Source organism: Vulpes vulpes, chromosome 8 (assembly GCF_048418805.1).
Source record: "Vulpes vulpes isolate BD-2025 chromosome 8, VulVul3, whole genome shotgun sequence".
Lineage (NCBI taxonomy): Eukaryota > Metazoa > Chordata > Mammalia > Carnivora > Canidae > Vulpes > Vulpes vulpes.
This window is the reverse complement of record NC_132787.1, coordinates 9,626,391-9,646,713: the sequence shown is the minus strand read 5'-3', so window position 1 is coordinate 9,646,713 and position 20,323 is coordinate 9,626,391. Positions and strand designations below refer to the sequence as shown.

The 20,323-nt window shown below is 36.8% G+C and overlaps 2 protein-coding genes across 4 annotated transcripts in view; one reads left to right on the top strand and one right to left on the bottom strand.

The window, feature by feature from the left end:
* NELL2 (neural EGFL like 2) overlaps positions 1–20,323 on the bottom strand; it is a 324,469-nt gene that overhangs the window by 21,798 nt on the left and 282,348 nt on the right. For all 3 annotated transcript variants that reach the window (XM_026000161.2, XM_072765496.1, XM_026000160.2), the window contains one exon: positions 1,310–1,450. In XM_026000161.2, coding sequence (XP_025855946.2) covers positions 1,310–1,450 — 141 coding nt within the window. The remainder of the gene's footprint in view (positions 1–1,309; positions 1,451–20,323) is intronic.
* Positions 13,634–18,781, top strand: LOC140599885 (heterogeneous nuclear ribonucleoprotein A1-like). The gene has a single exon (XM_072765494.1). It carries the CDS (start codon positions 16,969–16,971, stop codon positions 17,929–17,931), a length of 963 nt encoding a protein of 320 aa, XP_072621595.1. The 5' UTR covers positions 13,634–16,968; the 3' UTR covers positions 17,932–18,781.

Sequence of the window (20,323 nt, the reverse complement as noted above, 5' to 3'; positions counted from 1 at the left end):
AAAAAAGCTAGACTTCTTCCCCATGACAGATGAGAGAATACAGGCAAAGTAGTTTATGGGGGAAGTGTAAAATCACACTCTTTGGTCTGCCTCTTGATTTGCAATCCATGGTTCACGGCATTCTCTACAGGACTGGAAGTATTCACTCTGGGACATGCGCCAGGGAAGGCAAAGCTCTCAGACCACAGGTCCGTGGTTATTTGCAAGCACCAGGTTTTAGCCCCTGGTAAGGCAACAGCATTCCCCTTCCACTGCAAAAATCCAGATGGACCCTCTGCTTCAGGTCCAGAGCTCTGCAGCGGCCAGCAAAGTACAAAGTGCATGAAAGCATCTACCACCCAAGACTGCTTCACTTTCCTCTTTATGAAAACCCTCTGAGGTCCAAGAATAAAAGACATCTTATCAGTTAGGTGTCAAGTACTGTTAAGTTAGATTCTCCAAGGCCTCAGTGACTGTGTCATTTTAGTCACTTTATTCTCTCGGGCTGTTAATCTATGAAGGTATAAATACAAATGGAAAAAGGGTAACTTCTTGAGGTTTGCTCTGTTTTTCATTCTTGTGCCAAACTTCTGGATGGCAAATCCTTTCAGTGTGGGTGGTTTCCCCGGCAATTACTCATGAGGCTTTGTACATCCTGCCTGCTTTCTATAAATCACGCCCTTTAATAGGGGGTATAGAGGGGCAGAGTGGTTTGTCAATTCACTGAAAATAATTCAAAATTAATGATATATAATTGAATATAATCTGACTGAATTTCCCACTCCTATTAGATTGAAATCTCTTCTGCAGCAGGGATTGTATCTTCTGTATCCAACACTGAACATTCCCTAAACAGCTCTAATGTTGCCAGCTAAGTGATAGGTTAGGAATAGCCCAGAGTAGTGTGTATTGTGAATATTATCCTTGGCCATATCATTATCATATTTCCTCTCCCTCTATTTTCCTTCTATCTTGCTTTCCTCATCTATTTTTTCTAACTCTTTCGGGGTCAGATTTTTGCATGTTGCCATTTAAAAATCTTCTCGGATACTGTGGGTTTATTCATTCTGAAAATACACTTCAACAGTTGCAAATACCCGTTGAAAACTCGTTTAGTGTCACAAGTTTTAAATATCCGAAAATCAGTTAATTATCAGAATTAGCAAACAAAGGTTAGATTTTAACAGGTTTCCAATCATCATTGTATAAACACACAGCAAAAATTACCAGTAACTTAAACATTAGATTGATTTCTGTTATTTACACCTTACTACATATTCCTCAAGTTCAAAAAGTGTTCTTAAACTCTAGTTCTTCTCTTTGTACTGACCTTCACAAGATTCTCCACTTGGTGAAAACATCCCATTGTCATGGTAGCCATCTCTGCACTCACAGTGGTACCACCCAGGCAGGTTAATGCAGTTAGCCCGACTGTCACACTGAACAAAGCCATCAGAGCACTCGTCAATGTCTGTTTGGCAAAGAGAACAAAAACAGAATGTTACACAATTACTGCTTTTTTCTACCTAAAACTAAAATATTCTGCTAGACAGCTACTGGATATCTTAGTGCCAGCAAATCCTTAAAACTGAGAAAACACAAACTCCAGAAAGTCCGCTTGGCTATATGGCTTGTTGAAAGCCATATAGAAAGCAGGTAGTGGTATGAGTAACAGGAGAAATATCTAGTTGGCTTCTCTGTTGAAGAAGTCATCCAAAATGGAAAAAAATGAAACAATCTATGAGAGTCATTAGTGCTGCTCACCATATGTTTCTAGCGCTTCTCTTGGACACAAGCTAACATTGGGATGTGAATGCATGGAGGCAATTAGGAAGTGTCATGTGTCACTTCGGGGCAGAGACTTTAGGATGCAGCCTGTGGTTCACATGTACCCTTCCCCATCACAATGACCAGCATTCTCCAGGGGCTCTAAATAAAGATCAGCCTGAGTTCCTGAGTAAGGGTAATGGGGGACACATTCCTCTCCCAGTTGGGAGGGGCAGAGTATGAGCAAGAAATAACCTTTTTGCTTTTAGCCACCGGGATTTTAGGGTCTTTTATTACTATAAGCATAACCTACTATCCTCACTTAAATATCATTCATCTCCAGTAGCAAAAGCAACATGCTTCATGCTTTCAAGAATAATATACCATTTATGTCACTTTTTAATGGGTTTCACATATATTACCTTATTCAACCCTCAAAAAAAAAAAAATCTTGCCAGATAGTGTAATGAGCATAGGAAAGAAAGATGAGGCAAAAGGAAATTAAGGAATTTAATCAAGGTCACCTAAAAGTCCACAGTTGCCTGACTTTCAGGTGTGTGTTCCTTCATCCAAGCAGAGGTAGATTGAAATTGGGAAAATTGTCTAAACAAAGAGCTGGGGCAGCCCTGGTGGCTCAGCAGTTTAGCGCCGCCTTTAGCCCAGGATGTGATCCTGGAGACCCGGGATCGAGTCCCACGTTGGGCTCCCTGCATGGAGCCTGCTTCTCCCTCTGTGTCTCTGCCTCTCTCTCTCTCTCTCCTCTCTGTGTATTCTCATGAATAAATAAAATCTAAAAAAAAATAAACACAGCTATATAACTTCAGTCTCACATATTTCCTCCAATGGCTTAATTGCTTCTCCCAAAGAATGAAAGCCCTTTATTCTCCTTTTTGGGTCAGATTTTTGCACGCTGCCATTTAAAAGTCTTATCTGATACTATGGGTTTATTCATTCAGTCTGTTAATGAGGAGAATATCGAACGCCAATCCAAGTCTCTTCCTTTGCTCATAGAGGAAAAAAAGTATTTTCTGGAGTTGACTTACAGAGTGTCCCCTTCTTCTCAGATACCTTCTGAGTTTCTGGGTGCTCTGACTGACTCATACCCTGATGAATGATAAGATGGCACCCCATCATCACAGCTGCCAAAAAATATTCACATGAACCCTAATTCCATCTTGATAGTCCTATGCCATGACTGAAGATTTCACTCGCCAATGTAGGATAGCCCTTTCTTATATGCTTCCCACACCTGCATGACAGTCTCTGGTGCAGTGACCAGGCATGACGATGTCCCTTGTGTTGAAGGGAAGTCTTGTTGTTTGGAGTCCTATCGCAGCTGAAGACAGTCCACTTCAGTTCCACATTATGTACTTCCTTCCTACTTCAGTCTCCTTTAACTCCCAAATCTTCGAAATATATATTTCTTTCATTTTCTCTCTCTTTTTATTTTTTTGAAGATTTTATTTATTTGTTCATGAGAGACAGAGACAGAGGGAGAGACACTGGCAGAAGGAGAAGTAGGCTCTTCAAGGGAAGCCTGATGTAGCACTCGATCCTGGGACTCCAGAACCACCCCTTAACCAAAGGCAGATGCTCAACCACTGAGCCACCCAGGCATCACTCATTTTCTTTTTAAATATCCCTTTTTCTGTATTCAATTTTGGAAGAGACAATTTTTTGAACAAATAAATATACTGTTTTGTTTTTTTTTTTTTTTGGAGAGAAATAAGCCATCACTCATTTACTTCTTGATAAACTCAGAGTCCCTTCACTAAAATAAGGTGCAAACCATTCTCTTAGATTAGGCAATAGGCATATATATATATATATATATATATATATATATATATATATAATATCATTGCAAAATTTTAACAGTATTTCTCAATTAAGAATGTTTTTGCATCTATAGTTCCTCTTCTGAAGAGTTAGTTCCTACTGTCAGTAATTCCTACTGCCAAAATAATTGTTAGTGGTCAAATCAGCTAACCACTGACTTCTTGACAAATAGCTGATGTGGATTGCTTCCATTTACTGAGGCCTCCTAGGCTTTATGAAACAGCCTATTTGTATTTCAGGTCCCTCCCTAAATGATGAATCTCCGATTATAAATGGGGCTAAAATGCTATGCTCATTTCAGCCTAATACAGTCTTTCTTCCAACCCAAATGATGCAGAAAATTGATTATGTCATTTCTTAAGTGCATGGACAAAAGAAAACAGGTTGGAATTTAAGCTTTAGAAGTGAGTTTATTGGAAGAAAGGCCATGAGGGGTGATGTTGCAGAGTATCTCGTTTTAGAAGAATCTGATCATTAGTGTTGGTGATTTGCAAGTAACTATTAATGGAACAGGCCTTCTCCACTGAAACAACTTTTGCATGTATATTTAGCCTTTAATATAGTCCTTTTTTATTGCCCGAACACAGTTGTGGGGTTAGCTCGTATCTCATGACACAGATATATATTTCAATTTTTACTTGTTATTTACTTTCTCTACTCATTCTTCCCAATTGCTAGGCCCACTCCTTACTGCCTCACACCAGTTCTCTCTTACATTGTAGCACCCTTCCCTGAGATATAAACATGCTCACTGAAGTTTAATAAGAATGCTCTGAATTATATTATTTGTGTTTTGAAGACTGTGGATACAAACAAAGACTGGATAAAAGATATTTTCTTTTTTAAAATGTATTTTCACTTACTGTTTTTATTATTTAATTATTTTAACTTTAGAGGATGAATATGCAAATATATGCACCAACTCATTAATTTGCCATTCAATTTTCCATTGAATGCCTGTTATGTGCCAAGTACTAAGTAGTAGGGAAACAAAGATGCACAAACCAGAAGTAATTTCTGCCCTCGCTGAGTTTAATATATATCTAAATTGTGTTTTAAGAGAATTTATAAAAATCTGAATTTGCAATCATATAGGAAGTGTTTCCCCACATGTCATATATCTGCCACCAGTGTGATGTTATTTAGGTGATACAACTATATTTTAATGGCCATGTATTTATATTTCTGAATTATTTCCATTTATAGCAAGTGATACTAATAGTACAGTAGTGAAATTATATTTAAATTTAAAAAGTGAGAGAGATTACAGAAATAATGTTAAGGGAATACTGGTATAAGCATTATATAAATATAACAACAATTATGAAGTTAGTATAAAAATGACTAAAGTTTTGGAAACACCAAAATACTGTATTTTGCTCCATACAAATAAGTGCTCCATATTCACATTTCAGAAGGATTTGCTGAGTAATTCCTCATGTAGTGAAATTACTCAAGTAATTTAAATATGACATAATTTATAAAATATTTAGGATGCTCATGTCATTCCTAAAATTATATACATGCTATTATTGAAGATAGTGAAGAAAAACTAGACAGATAATATATAGTGCTTCATTTGATACTTTCACGTTCTTGCTCGTTTTGATTTGTATATGCAAACTTTTCTGCTTGGTGAAAGTCAGTAGAAAATGAGTGTGCTTGAATCACCCAAGTGTGCATTTCCCACCAGAAGGCATGTTTATTTGGCTCATGGTTCTAATTAAAGCCAAAGCTAAAACAAACAGCCTCATCTGTAAGCTATTTGATGGTATATATGTTCTTAGTTATTCAGTAAATATTTAGTAAGTGAAGAAATGAAATCTGATCCATATTAAGAAGTATATTTTCTCTATACACAAGTTTGAATATTACTATGAGTTATATAAATGACACACATATTGTGTGAATTTTCAAATATGCACATATTGCGCTTTACATAGTATAATATCAGAAAACAGTAAAGACAAAAATTCAAAGAATTAATTTCTTGGCTATTTTCTTTTGGTCAGTTAAAACCCAAAATTCACATTATCTCATTGAGTTAGATACACAGGGAACATCAGGCCTAAGAGAGAAAAAAAAATGTTATTATTTCATTCCAAATGAGAACTGTTCCGTCTGAACAAATTACTTTCTGAACTGAATAAAAGTATTCAAAAAGATTAGTACAGGATGTATAAGCTCAAATTATTTAGTTTTGATTATAAAGCCCTTAATTCTGTACTCTGTAGGTACATTATATGGAAAACTAAAAAGACATTTTATGAAAAACGATGGTTTCATTACATATTCTGTCTTAGGAACTAGTTTCCTGTTGCCTAGGGACAACTAAAACTTTCTCAGTAGCAACATTAGAAGAGTCATCTAGTGATGATATTAAAATGCCATCCCAGAGCATAGAGAATCAAACTCCAAATAGTATTTAGCCACCCAACAGCGGTCATGAACAGTAGTCATACCCCAGGGATCAAAATTGACTTGGATAATAAAAGTGGAAGGCACTGTTGAGGATAGATTTTCTAGAAAGCACATATGTTTTGAGGCAATCATTAAAAACAAACCAACAAGCAGAAAAATAAGAAAGGAAAAGATACAAAAAAAAAAAAAAAGCTCACATATGTCAGTGTCTTGTTTTCCTTGTCTCCCTCAGGTATGACAACACAAGAATGGATTCCTTCTACAATGTCCCACGGACCACTGGTTTCAACTGAAAATGGCTGTTGCCATCAGCATTTAAGGGTCACTTCAGACAATGACAAATTATCTCCATGTAAAATTAAATATAGCTACAGAATGAGACACTTGATAAGCAACTTCATTCTCATACATGGAAAAAGTGATTTCTATCACAACTACATAACTAATAATAAAAAAACATGCAAATGTCTAGAATCATCCATACCCAAAACAGTTCCTAATGTGTTGGAACCTAATGACTTTAACCTAATCACTTTTAAGCTAAGAGGAAACTGATTAGTTGCTACTCTCTACAGAAGAAAATCCAGTTCTTTAAAATGAGCACAATATGTTTAATGGCAAAGTCAAATAATGAGAGTTCTTTCATCCTCTTTATCATTAATAAAAACCTGACATCATTTCTCATAAAAAATAGTACTTGGACTATTTATTTATTTATTTTTAATAAATTATTTTTTTATTGGTGTTCAATTTACCAACATACAGAATAACACCCAGTGCTCATCCCGTCAAGTGTCCCCCTCAGTGCCCGTCACCCATTCCCCCCCACCCTCCACCCTCCTCCCCTTCCACCACCCCTAGTTCGTTTCCCAGAGTTAGGAGTCTTTATGTTCTGACTTGGACTATTTATATCACTGTCCTGTGTACTGGTACTTAAATTATATTGATAAACAGCAGGCAATTAAACACCCTGAAAACAATTAATCAACTCTTGATTACCCACATGTGGATTATTTGTTTTCTAGATTATCTGCAGCATTTTTTTTTTTTTAAATCACAAGGTCATTTCCCTCTGCCTCTTGTTGAGCTTCTGGGGAGTCTGCTTTTAACATTTAGATGTGAATGTTCAAGGAATGCAAACTCTTTTGAGCATTACATTATTTTTAATAACTACACCAAAACTCGATAAAAAATTACAGTCCAAAATTTCATGACTGATTTTTTTTCATATTCATTTTTTTTTAAAAAATAAAATAGGCCAACATATGTAAATAAGCTTTGAAAATCATAAAATCCTCTTCACAAGTTGGGCAATAACATGGCAGATTTAGTGAAAATTATTTTCATTACTTTATAGTTCATAATTAGGAAGTTAATGACTGCTCTTAAGAAAAGCATAATACAAATACAAAACACATAACGATGTCATCGTATCATTTAGTCCTCACTACAACCATGAGAGATATTCTTATCCCTATGTCACAAAGAAGCAGGGAGAACAAATACATCACCCAAGCTCATGCAATAGACCCAAACCCTCTCAACTGCCAACTGCCTTTCAAGACCAACTTTTGCAGAAACAGCTTCTGCTTTGAAATATCTCAGTGTGTACCTTAATGTGAGTGAATTCCAGCTCTTTGGCTTATTAGCTATGTAATTTTGAAGATCTTGCCAAATCTCTCTGAGTATTTTGGTTTTGAATGAGAAATAATTCTCTCTGTTAATAGTTTGCTGTTTTCTACCATTAACTATGCAAGGCCTCACAGGAGTGGTACCTGGCTTATACAGGCTATTAATATGTATAAATTCCACCTCCATAGCTGAAATAAGCCTTCAGGGTTTATAGAGCATGCTTGCTTATGTCATTTGATTACTTGGAAAAGAGGAGAGGAAAATACAGTTTTGCAATGAGGGTTTAGATCAGAGAATGTCTTTTCTTCTGTGGATAATCAGGAGCCACTGAAGAGTCTTTAACATTGGATGATGTGATTGATCTAAGGCATACTTTGGGAGGAACACGGTAGCACTTCTATGTTGGACAGATGGGACAGGGTAAAACTAAGGGCAGTACCCTTTTTTATCATGATCTAGGAAAAAAGGTAATAAAAACTTTAGGGAAAAAAACAGGGGAAATAGGGGTAAGAAAGCATTTTTTTCTCAAACGCTTATCTTCAGTCAGTGTATAAGGCCCTCTCATAGTCCCTGTGTTGATATAAGACTGGCCCAGACATTACACATGTCCAGGGACATACCATACAAAGAAAGAAGATCGAGACAACTTATTTTTCTTGTGGTTCCTGAGGTTTTAGTATTTTAGCGTTTCTTTTTTTCCATCACAGTCTTTGCCTATGCTGTCCCTACTGCCTAAAATGCTCCTCTCTCTTTCTCATTGCCTTATCCAGTTAACTATTTCTGGCTTGTCTCTGTCTCATATTGAAATTAATTTCCTTTGAGAAAGCCTTCCTTGACTCCAAAGCCTGTTAGATCTCCTAGTGCTCATTGTTTTTTGTACTTTCTCCTATGTGTTCCTTGTGTTTTGCCTTGATAGCAACTAGCATAAGGTGTTTTGGGGGGGATGGGATGGGATAAGGTTTCTAAACTTGCTTTAGAAATATTACTTCACTCCTGGAGAAAGCCCCCCCCCCCCGCCCCTGCTTTTCAAAATTTTCTTGATCCTTTGAGCTTTTCATTTATCACTTTGTGAATTTCTCACCAAAACAACAAAAAAATGAGGGACGGGGAAGTCTGCATTAATTCTATAGATTGGTCTGACATCTGTACATGATTAAATCTTTTAATTCAGATGCATGATATATTTCCTCTTTCTCTAATAATTTTTATAGTTTTATAGCCTGTCATTTTCTGAAAGGACGTCTTACGCTATTTTGCCAGGATTTATTCCTAAATATATATTTTAAACCTTTCTTTTTTTAAAAAAACAACTTTATTTTTTCCAGTTTTATTGAGATATAACAGGCAAATAAAATTGTAAGACATTTAAAGTGTACAACGTGATGATTATATTAACAAAGACAAAAGGAAAAACACTATCAGTAGAAAAGAAAATACAGTAAGGTTTTGTTTTTCCTTGGAAAACAGAATATAGTTGAAATGGTATAGTCAGAGCAAAGGAAGCCACAGCTTAGAAGATATACATAATAATGAGGTGCTACAGGTGATGAGGGCAGTAATCTTCCCTGAAGAATTCTAAGGATACGTGAAATACCATGTAAAGCTAATGTGAGACATGGAGTTGAAAGTAACTGGTTTAATTAAAAGTCTACTGGTAAATAATCAATCCATCTACCTCTTCCCACCTTCAGTAGACTGCTGAAAAAAAGCATTTACCCCTAAAGCCAGAATAGATGGTTCTTCTTTAAAAAAAAATAGATAAACTGGATGAAACTGGGCAGCTAAGATAGGAGTTATCATCCTTTGGAACAAAGTTTCTTCATTTCGGTGTTTAAAGATCTCAAATTATGCATATAAACCCCCCTCCCCCGACAAAACCTGGCTCTCTTTTAGCTTACTTATTGTAAGTTTGCCAGTCAACAACCTTATCTTTCATATCAGAGCTCAAAATCAGTTTTTCTATTTATTCACTCTTAAACATTAATGTGAAATCAAGAGACAACAAAGACTTAAGAAAAATATATAACATTCACTTGCTTATTTGAATAATCTAATAACCAAGCTATACCATCAGAAAAACTGACCCTGAAGGAAATAGAAATAACTTATATAACAGAACTTAAAACCTTTCTTATTAATATCTTCAAATAGATTTGATAGAATATTTTATCTATTAGAAAATGATATAGTATTATTTAAAAAGGAATATTCAGAGAATAAAGAAGAGTTCTTGGAAATTAAAAATACAATAGCTGAGAAATTTCAAAATGTAATATAAGGCTTGGAAGATCAAATAGAAGTAGTACTTTGAAAAGTATAACATATAGAAAATAGATGAAAAATATGATAGAAAAAAGCAAAGAGCACCAACCTAAAAAGTCCAGCTTCTGATTAAAGACAAAATTCATACCAAGAAAATAGAAAAGTCAATGGGAGAAAAATATCTTTAAAAACAACAATAAAAACTCTTCATTGTAGAGACTTCAGATTAAAAGGCCCCCATACCAAGGTCCCTAATAATGAAAACTGACCTGATAGTCAATACTTATTGATGGCTTACTATGTAGGAGCCACCATTCCTTGCAATTTTCATATATATATATATATATGAAAAAATATGCATATATATATATTCATTTAGTGCTGACAGTTGTCCCACAAAGTAGAAATATTACTGTGTTCCCTATTTTATTTTATTTTTTTAAATTAATTAATTTATTTATTTATTTACGATAGTCACAGAGAGAGAGAGAGAGAGGCAGAGACACAGGCGGAGGGAGAAGCAGGCTCCATGCACCGGGAACCCAATGTGGGATTCGATCCCGGGTCCCCAGGATCGTGCCCTGGGCCAAAGGCAGGCACCAAACCGCTGCGCCACCCAGGGATCCCCTGTTCCCTATTTTAAAGAGAAATAATGTGGGCAAGCAATTTTTAAGGGAATTTAAGTAATTTCCCCAAGACTATTGAAGAATAAAACTGGGATTTGAACCCAAACACCCTAGGTACAGAGATCGAACTCTTACTCCATATGCAGCACTGCCTTGCAAATGAACAAAACAAAGATTCACATCTAAACACACACTGTAAAATTTCACAATACTATAAAACACAAATCTTAATATCTTCCAGAGAGAAATAATAGGTTACATACAAAGGGATGAGAATTAGTCTAGCATCATTTTACTCATGTGTAGCACTGCATGCTATAGCACAGTGAAATACTTATTTTGACCCTAGAAGTCTATACTAAGCATAACTTTCAAATATTATGAAAGCAGAATAAAATATTTTATGACATATAATTCATTAGAAAATCTATGTCCATGCAGCATTTTAAAAAAATATTTTATAAAGGTTTATTTATTTACTTATTTTATAAAGGTTTAAATCAAGGCAGAGAAAGACCTACCAGTAGTTTATCCCTCTCTCCTTGAAATACTTTCATCATTTTGCAAAAACATACCATTTTTAGTTCTGTTTTTACATCAATGGCCTTTATATCTTCGGCTTCTTTGCAGATCTTATCATCTCAAAATCCAAAAGTGTGAGTTCCCAGGGATCTATTCTTTAGTCTTTTCTTTTCTCTCTACTACCTTCCTAATGGTTTCATCTGGTACTAGAGCTTTAAATTGCCAAATACCATCAATACACTGAAAACTACCTGTAGTGTGTTGAATAATGGTCCCCCTAAATTTACGTCCATTTGGAACTCAGAATTTGACCTTATTTGGAAATAGAGTCTCTGCAGATATAATTAGGTAAGGATCCTGATATAAAATCATCTTGGATTTAGGGTGGGTTCTGTATCCAATGACTGGTGCCCTTTTCAGAAAAGAAGACACAGAGAAACACATGTACAAAAAGTCAATATGAAGATGGAGGTAGAAATTGCAGTTAAACAGTCACAAGCTAAAAAAATCTCTGGGTCTACCCAAAGCTGGAAGAGGCAAGAAGGATTCTCATAGTCTTCAGAAGGATCATGGCCCTGATAACACCTTGATTTTGGACTTAGAGTCTTGAAAGCTATAAAATAACAAATTCCTGTTATTTTAAGCCACCCAGTTTGTGGTACTTTTGTACAGCAGCCCTAGGAAAATAATACATTACCTCATTCACACTTTCTCTCAGTTCACTCTCTTCTCTTCCAAACCTATTAGTTTTCTCACCCAATTATTCAGTTTTTCACTCAGTGTTTCCACTTAATTATCAAACTGCTCCTTTTGAAGTCTTCCCTACCTCATCACATGGCAACACCATCCTATTACTCAGGCAAAAAGCTTTAGATTTATTCTTAATTTCTCTCTTTCTCTTATCCCTCTTACCAAATCTATCCAAAAATCATATTGGCAATGTCTTCAAAATACATCTAGAATCCAATCACCACTTCTAGCCACCTTCGTGCTTACCACTCCAGTCCTTGTCACCATCATCTCTCACTTGAATTAATATAACAGCCTAATGATGATTCCTAATTCTATTTTTTCCCCCTCTACAGTCAGTTCATTCTGGATTCATAGCATCCAGATGATCCTATTAAAAATATTTGTCAGATTGTGTCATATCTTTGCTCTGATCCTATCTCTTATTTAGGGAAGATTTTAGAAGGGGAGCATTTTAGAAAAAAGCTGTAGGGGATATATGCTGTTACCAAGCATTTTCTATTTCTAAGGCTGGGGACTACATTTCCCAGAAGCTCCTTCTCTGTATAGTTCTGTGTTTAACCAGGACTGGAACTCCTGAGATTTGTCAGAGAGAAGTGAGGAAGAAGCCATTATTTGGGAGAAGTCATGGCAATCAGTGTCAGTGATTCTTATGAGCTCTGGCTTCTTTCACCAGTTCTAATGTGTCATTCTGAAGCAATAAATGAGGGTTTCTCAAATCCTCAGACTGCAGCCTTGCAGATCTTCACTCCCCAAACTCCTCTCATAACTGTGCTCCATCTTCCTGATAGAATGAAGACTGATACAGAAGTCTATATGCCAGAAGACATGATGGAGAGTTTATTTTAAATAGTGAATTTATGATAGAGTATAAAAGGAAAATGATTGTCAATTAGAAACTTCAGGAAAAAACAAACAAAACAAAACGCTTTAAAGATGAGAATTATTATATATATGCGACTTGTCTCTCTAGTGAATAATATTTGCATGGTCACAATAATGTAAATAGTATGAATTTTCAAATTTTAGACCTAATCAATTAGTGAACACATAGAATATTTCATTGTGGTTACTGAATAGAACTTATCAGTCTTGATAATGTAAAAAAGACAGGAGGTAGGAGAAAGCAGAAGAGAGAGGCTGGGCGATGGAGGTAAAGAGTAGAAGCAGTATCTTTATTTTACATAATGAGAATCGAGAAATGCTATCTAGAGTAGATAAAACAAAAAATGAAGGTGAAAATATATATTGCTGAAGGCAGAAAAGGTAACCTGCAAAAAAAAAAAAAAAAAAAAAAAAGGAAAAGGTAACCTGCATGAGAATGAGAGGCATATGGGAAAGTGGTATATGGGAGGCAAATCTTCATCTGTCATATCAAGAAGGTTGTTGGTAATGTCTAAAATTGACATTAAAGCACGGTATAAATATACTAAAATTAAAAGTGGTCCCCCCTAGCATTTTGTCTCAATTGGACCTTCATAAGAGAATTATGCTTGTCCTAAGTCATCCTGTGTAGGTCATAAATTAACTTCTCTCTTGCATATCTGGTATGATACTAGTCACGTACCATCTTTGGGAAATAGAAAAAGATTGTCTTTGGGGGCATTTTCTGCTTTTGCAGTTCAGGGAAGGAACTTCTTTTAAGAAAGCCTTCTAGAAAGTGAGTCAGGGAGCTACTGCTTTTCATTCTAAGTTCTATGTTGTTTGAGTTTTTAACCATGTGTCTATTTTTGTTCATATACATAAAAAATACACATTCAGGATATTCAGAAGCTTCATTGTAGAAATGTTGAGTATAATAGGATAGCAATTCTGCTAGGAGTGAGGTTTAGATGGAGAGAAAAATGAGACAGACGCTCTGGGAAAAGATACCAGGGCTGGAGACACGAGGGGAGCATAATCAGAACTGATTGTACAAGATGCTACAAAAATCAGAACTGGCTGCATGAAACTACTAAAGTTGAGATTAGAGAGGGACAAGAAAGAACCAAGAGCAGATCTTGGGGGAAAACAAGGGAGGTAGAAAAGGAAGAGGAACTCCAGGAGGAATTGTTAGCAGTGAGGTGAGAAGATCACAAGTCTAACAGAAACCAAGGGCAAGAGTGTCAAGGGAAAACAAAGGGCTGTCAACAATGCTGAGGAGCACTGCCAATGGCTTCTTGATGCATATTTAAGAATAAATACTTATGCTTTAACATAGCATTGAAACTCCCTCAGATGTATGAGCAACAAGTTGAACAAAGCATTTCACAAAAAGGAACTGTGAAAACTCCTTTATTAAAGCTTAAACATCTTTGCAGGTCTATCCCTTTTTACAAGGTAGCTAATGTGTAGGACATGAGACCTGAAATACTTTAATCCATTCATTCAACAAGTCTATCATATCAAATGTCTATCATATCAAAAGTCTATCATATAAAACACAGATGATAATATTATGGGAATATACCCAAGAGCTCATGGTCTAACAAAAAAAGATACAGCACTAGCACAAACAAGGTGATATCATGAAGCCTAAAGGTAGATACAAGGTAGATAAAAGGTAGATATCATGAGGCCTAAAGGAGTAATACAGATGAAGAAATATGTGAATTCAGGAGAGACATTACTTCACTCTGAAACTCTGATCAATGAGGAGTAAGCCATTGGAGTAAACATGGCTGAGCAGAAACTTCCAGACTTATTCCTGCAAATAGTAGTAAATCACTTAAGACATTTATTCATTTATTATACTGTAATCAAGTACCTACTTTTGAAATAGGAATAAAGGAAGGGAAAAGAAATGTTGGGAAATATCAGGAAGGGAGACAGAACATAAAGACTCCTAACTCTGGGAAATGAACTAGGGGTGGTGGAAGGGGAGGAGGGCGGGTGTTGGAGGGGAATGGGTGACGGGCACTGTGGTGGACACTTGACGGGATGAGCACTGGGTGTTTTTCTGTATGTTGGTAAATTGAACACCAATAAAAATTAATTAAAAATTAAAAAATAAAATAAAATAAAATAAATATGTAGAAATTGTTAAACAATAAAAAAAAAGGAATGAAATTTTCATACATTAGATGACATTATAGTTAGGCCCCCAAAATAATATGAATGTGAAGCATCTGCTGGTTCTACAATAATAAGTAGACTGCTCTTAATCGGGGTAAAAAGCAGGAAAGTCTTAATTCCTATGCTTCCCGGAGCCACTTTCTAATAGCAAGGATTAGACTGCCTACTTGATCTACCTCAAGATTATTTCCAGAAGGAGAAGAAAGAAACTGATTTTTTTTTTCAAACTATCCAGTAGGAATAAGAGGGCTAGAGAGTCTTTCTGTAATAATTTGCTGTACATTTTCTAATTATTAATACGGTGCTAAAAAAGGCTTTATGCATTTTGATGAGCTCACTTACTGGCTATTCAGGAAAATGAGCTTTGAATGGTATGTCAGGGATGGTAAAGATGACAGTCAAAATAGATAGTCTGCATTTATTTGCAAACTGACAAAATTACATCACAGGAAATACTGCTTTGAGCCAAATGAGCTCAGTGATGCCAATAATCAAAGAAACGGAACTCTACAGTTTCCATATATCTGAATAAGAAGTCCTCGGATACAGCTTTGAGTGGGTCCTAACCATGAAATGTACTGATAGGTGGCTTCTGTTGGCTTTGAGCAAGTGTCAGGTCTCTGACAGACTATCTACTTTCAGACCATTTCCTTATAACCATCTGCTTCCATCTCTGCTTAACCACCCATCAGCCTGACACAGGTTTCTCAGCCGGTGACAAAACATCACATCTCTCCCACATGGATAATTGAAGGGAAAAAATTGCCAAAAAGAAAGCAACTGAACAAACCAATAACTCGTTGCAATTACAATGAGATGAAACACTATGGGTTTTTTAAAGACAGGCTGATTCTTTCATGGTGCTCCACAACCTCAGCCACATAGGCTGATGGCAACCGTTTGGTCCTATCGATAGAAGGTTACTTAATCAAGTCTGTTTCTGACTATTTATATTTTTTGTTCACTTCAACAACTTACTTCTCCATGATCATTTCAATTAGTTATACAACCCAGTGTTATCACGAAGGCAACACCAAAAACTAGATCAAAGGGTTTCTGGTCCTGAGTATCTGATCTTATGGACACAGACTAATTCTGTACTTGGATACTGTATTTTAAAAAGAAAAAATCCTTTAATCCACATTTTTTGATTATCTTATATAAGGGAATAAGAAAGCAAAAATAACTGACAGTTGTTTGGCTACTAAGTGCCACGTATTTTATCTTTCTTATCCAGTTTCCATCATATCATGACTTACACACACACACACACACACACACACACACACACACTCAGATTCTTAAAATTTATAGGGATAGGAGAACCCCAATCTCTATATGAACACAGCTGCCACAAGCTACCTGTAATTTTCCATGGCAGATACACTGCCCAGGAATTCATCCCGCTGCTGTTCAGAGGCGAGCTCCAACATCATAAAGAGTCTGGGTAAGAAGTTTGTCCTTCTGGTATCTTCAACAATGCGAAGCATTAGAAGTCTAGCTTTATCTATATTATTTCAGTATTGTGCCGCTAGAGCAAAGAAAATGATCTAAATGTACAGTGATGAGGGAGTGATTCAATCAGTTACGGCACATGCATAAAATGGAATGCTACACAGCTTATTAAATGTTTTTGAAAATCATTAATGACATGAGAAAATGCTTATGATAAATGTCATGTAAAAAAGGCAGGATCAACGTGAAAAATAAAATATTGCAATATGTAAGCATGTATTTCATTCATGAATAAGACAGCAATTATCTTCAACTCGTAAATATTACAATTTGTTTTCATTTTGTATATTCCTTCGTTTTATAAATCTTCTAAAATTAAACTACATTGTTTTTATAATTTACAAATATTTATGCAATAGATATGAAGTTTATCGATACAAGCAGAATAGATTAGAACAGGAGCTCATATGCATCCTTCACGTTAATTAATGTTTCCAAAAGATGACCAAGGCCATCTAGCCTCATCTTCCACCATACTCCTTCCACAGATGGGGTGTTCTGAGACTTGAACTGACCTTCCCTCTCTCTTGCATAGGAATTAAACTCTCCTTTCTGCCCCTGGACAGTAAGCATCGTTCACGTCTCCCCTCCGACCGCTGCCATGTCTAAGTCAGAGTCTCCTAAAGAGCCTGAGCAGCTGTGGAAGCTCTTCATCAGGGGTTTGAGCTCTGATACAACCGATGAGAGTCTGAGGAGCCATTTTGAGCAATGGGGAGCACTTATGGACTGTGTGGTAATGAGAGACCCCAACACCAAGCGCTCCAGAGGCTTTGGGTTCGCCACATACGCCACCATGGAGGAGGTGGATGCAGTCATGAATGCAAGGCCACACAAGATGGATGGAAGAGTTGTAGAACCAAAGAGGGCCGTCTCACGAGAAGATTCTCAAAGACCTGGTGCCCACTTAACTGTGAAAAAGATTTTTGTTGGTGGCATTAAAGAAGACACTGAGGAACATCATCTAAGAGATTATTTTGAACAGTATGGGAAAATTGAAGTGATTGAGATCATGACTGACCAAGGCAGTGGCAAAAAGAGAGGTTTTGCTTTTGTGACATTTGATGACCATGACTCTGTAGACAAGATTGTCATTCAAAACTGCCACACTGTGAATGGCCACGACCATGAAGTAAGGAAAGCCCTATCAAAGCAAGAGATGGCTAGTGCTTCATCCAGCCAAAGAGGCCGAAGTGGTTCTGGAAACTTTGGTGGTGGTCGTGGAGGTGGTTTTGGTGGGAATGACAACTTTGGTCATGGAGGGAACTTCAGTGGTCGAGGTGACTTCAGTGGCAGTCGAGGTGGTGGTGGATATGGTAGCAGTGGGGATGGCTATAACGGATTTGGTAATGATGGAAGCAACTTTGGAGGTGGCGGAAGCTATAACGATTTTGGCTATTACAAAAATCAATCCTCAAATTTTGGACCCATGAGAGGAGGAAATTTTGGAGGCAGAAGCTCTGGCCCCTATGGTGGTGGAGGACAATACTTTGCCAAACTACTAAGCCAAGGTGGCTATGGTGGTTCCAGGAGCAGCAGCAGCTATGGCAGTGGCAGAAGGTTTTAAATTACTGCCAGGAAACAAAGCTTAGCAGGAGAGGAGAGCCAGAGAAGTGACAGGAAAGCTACAGGTTACAACAGATTTGTGAACTCAGCCAAGCACAGTGGTGGCAGGGCCTAGCTGCTACATAGAAGACATGTTTTAGACAATACTCATGTGTATGGTCAAAAAACTCGAGGACTGTATTTGTGACTAGTTGTATAACAGGTTCATTTAGTTTCTGTTCTGTGGAAAGTGTAAAGCATTCCAACTAAGGGTTTTAATGTAGATTTTTTTTTTTTTGCACCCATGCTGTTGATTGCTAAATGTAATAGTCTGATCATGGCGCTGAATAAATGTGTCATTAGAAAAAAAAAAAAAGGAATTAGACTCTCCTGCCTATCCTTTTACCTTACAAGGCTCCTTCTCTGTGGAACACACATTCCCTTACTTTGACTCATCAAAATAATATTTTTGTCTCATCAAAATCAGGCTCTTCTCAGGTCTTATTATCCAAAATGCCATGCCAAGTTGTCTGGGGTCTAGTTCTCCTGCTGCAATTGCTGTTGAAACTTCCACAGTCAGTTGAGTGTCTGTTAGTCTGCCCCCCCCCCCTAACCTGCACAGCTTCACTGAGAAATAATTGACTTATAACATTGTGCAAGTTTAAGATAAAGACTTGTTGACTTGACATACTCATATATTCCAAAATGATTATCACCATAGCATTAGCTAACATCTCTATCACCTCATAAGGCTACCATTTCTTTTTTTCTGGTGAGAGCATTGAAGATGTATGCTCTTAGCAACTTTCCAATATATACTACGTTTTTTTTTTTTTTTATAATAATAAGAGATCAGTTTATGGTTAATGGTATCAGACAGACCGGGAAGGTACCAGGGCCCATAGTAATGAGCTTCCCAGCAATAGACTAACAGACTTACAAGCCAACAGAGGGACAGGGAAACAAATCCAAATGGCTGAGAGACCCAGGCCCAGCCTTGGTGGCTGTGCCTGGGCCCCAGTTCCAGTTCTGCCCTGGGAACCTGGGAGATGAGCAGGACCTACAAGTGCCTCAGTTTTTGTAAGGCTCCTAGCTCCTCACTCCCTCCTGTCCCCTACCAGCAGGCTGGGACTTCTCACATGTGATGTATTTCCAGGGCTAGGGAATGGCTGGTCTGGGGGTGGGAAGGCAGAGGCTATGGTCTCTGTTAACTACGGTCACCATGCTGCACATAGATCTCAAGAACTTACTCATATAACTGGAAGTGTGACCTTTTGATCAACATCTTCCTATTTCCTTCACTCTCTGATCCTGGTAACCACCATTCTACTCTGTTTGTGAGTTCAGCTTTTTTAGGTTACACATCTAAGTGAGATCAAACTATATTTGTCTTTCTCTGTCTGACTTATTTCACTTAGCACTCTAAGGTTCTCTAGTCCATCCACATTGTCACAGATGGCAGGATTTCCTTCTTTCCCATGGCTAAATAACTTTCCATTGTGTACATAACACATCTTCTTTATCAATTCATCCCATTGAAGGGCACTTAGGCCGTTTCCAAATGTGAGTCCTCAGAGGGCCTGAATATTACATTATTCATCTCCGAATCCCATTGTTTGTAGGACACAGTCTGGTGTACAGTAGGCCTCAGAAAATATCTGTTGATCTCTGACAAATGCATCCTCAACAGACAGGACTGAGTCATGAGTGGGGAGCATCTGAATTCAGATATGAGTGTTTCAAAACAATGGAAAGAGAATTAATGAAATAAACTTACTTAAGCCATTGTTTTTCTTCAAAGGAAATGGTTCTGTCATGAGCTTAGGAATTTAAGTATTGGTCTTTTAAAGTTAGGTCCTCAGTAACCAGCACAAAGCAACAAGAATCTTTGGACTTATAGAACATCACAGGGGCAGACTTAAAAGATTCAGCTACACAGGTTTTTTTGTTTTGTTTAGTTTTGTTTTTGGGGGGCTATTTAAGGAATATGGCATATACTGCTAGCTGTCGTTTTATTAATCAATTAATCAATATTATTAACCAATTTTATTAACCAATTAACCAAGATTTTCTTTCAGTTATGCTAAATTCAACTTAAATTTGAGATTTTAAAGCTACACTGTAACTATTAAATTTGTCCCACTTTTTAATTGGAACTATTTCAAATATAACTAATAAAAATAGCTGTAATACACAAATATAAAATTAAGCACTCTATACTTCTAATTGATAGCAAGTGATTAAAAAAACAGAAAAACCTTTGTTAAATCACCTTTATTTATACCCTAATGGCATGTTCTCCCTAAACTATGAGATGGCCTCTGTAATTCTTTATGCTCTACTATCTCCTGTGCCAATGAAGCAAGAGAAATTCCTCAACAAAGAGAGTGAAACTTATTAGATAGGCAGGGAAA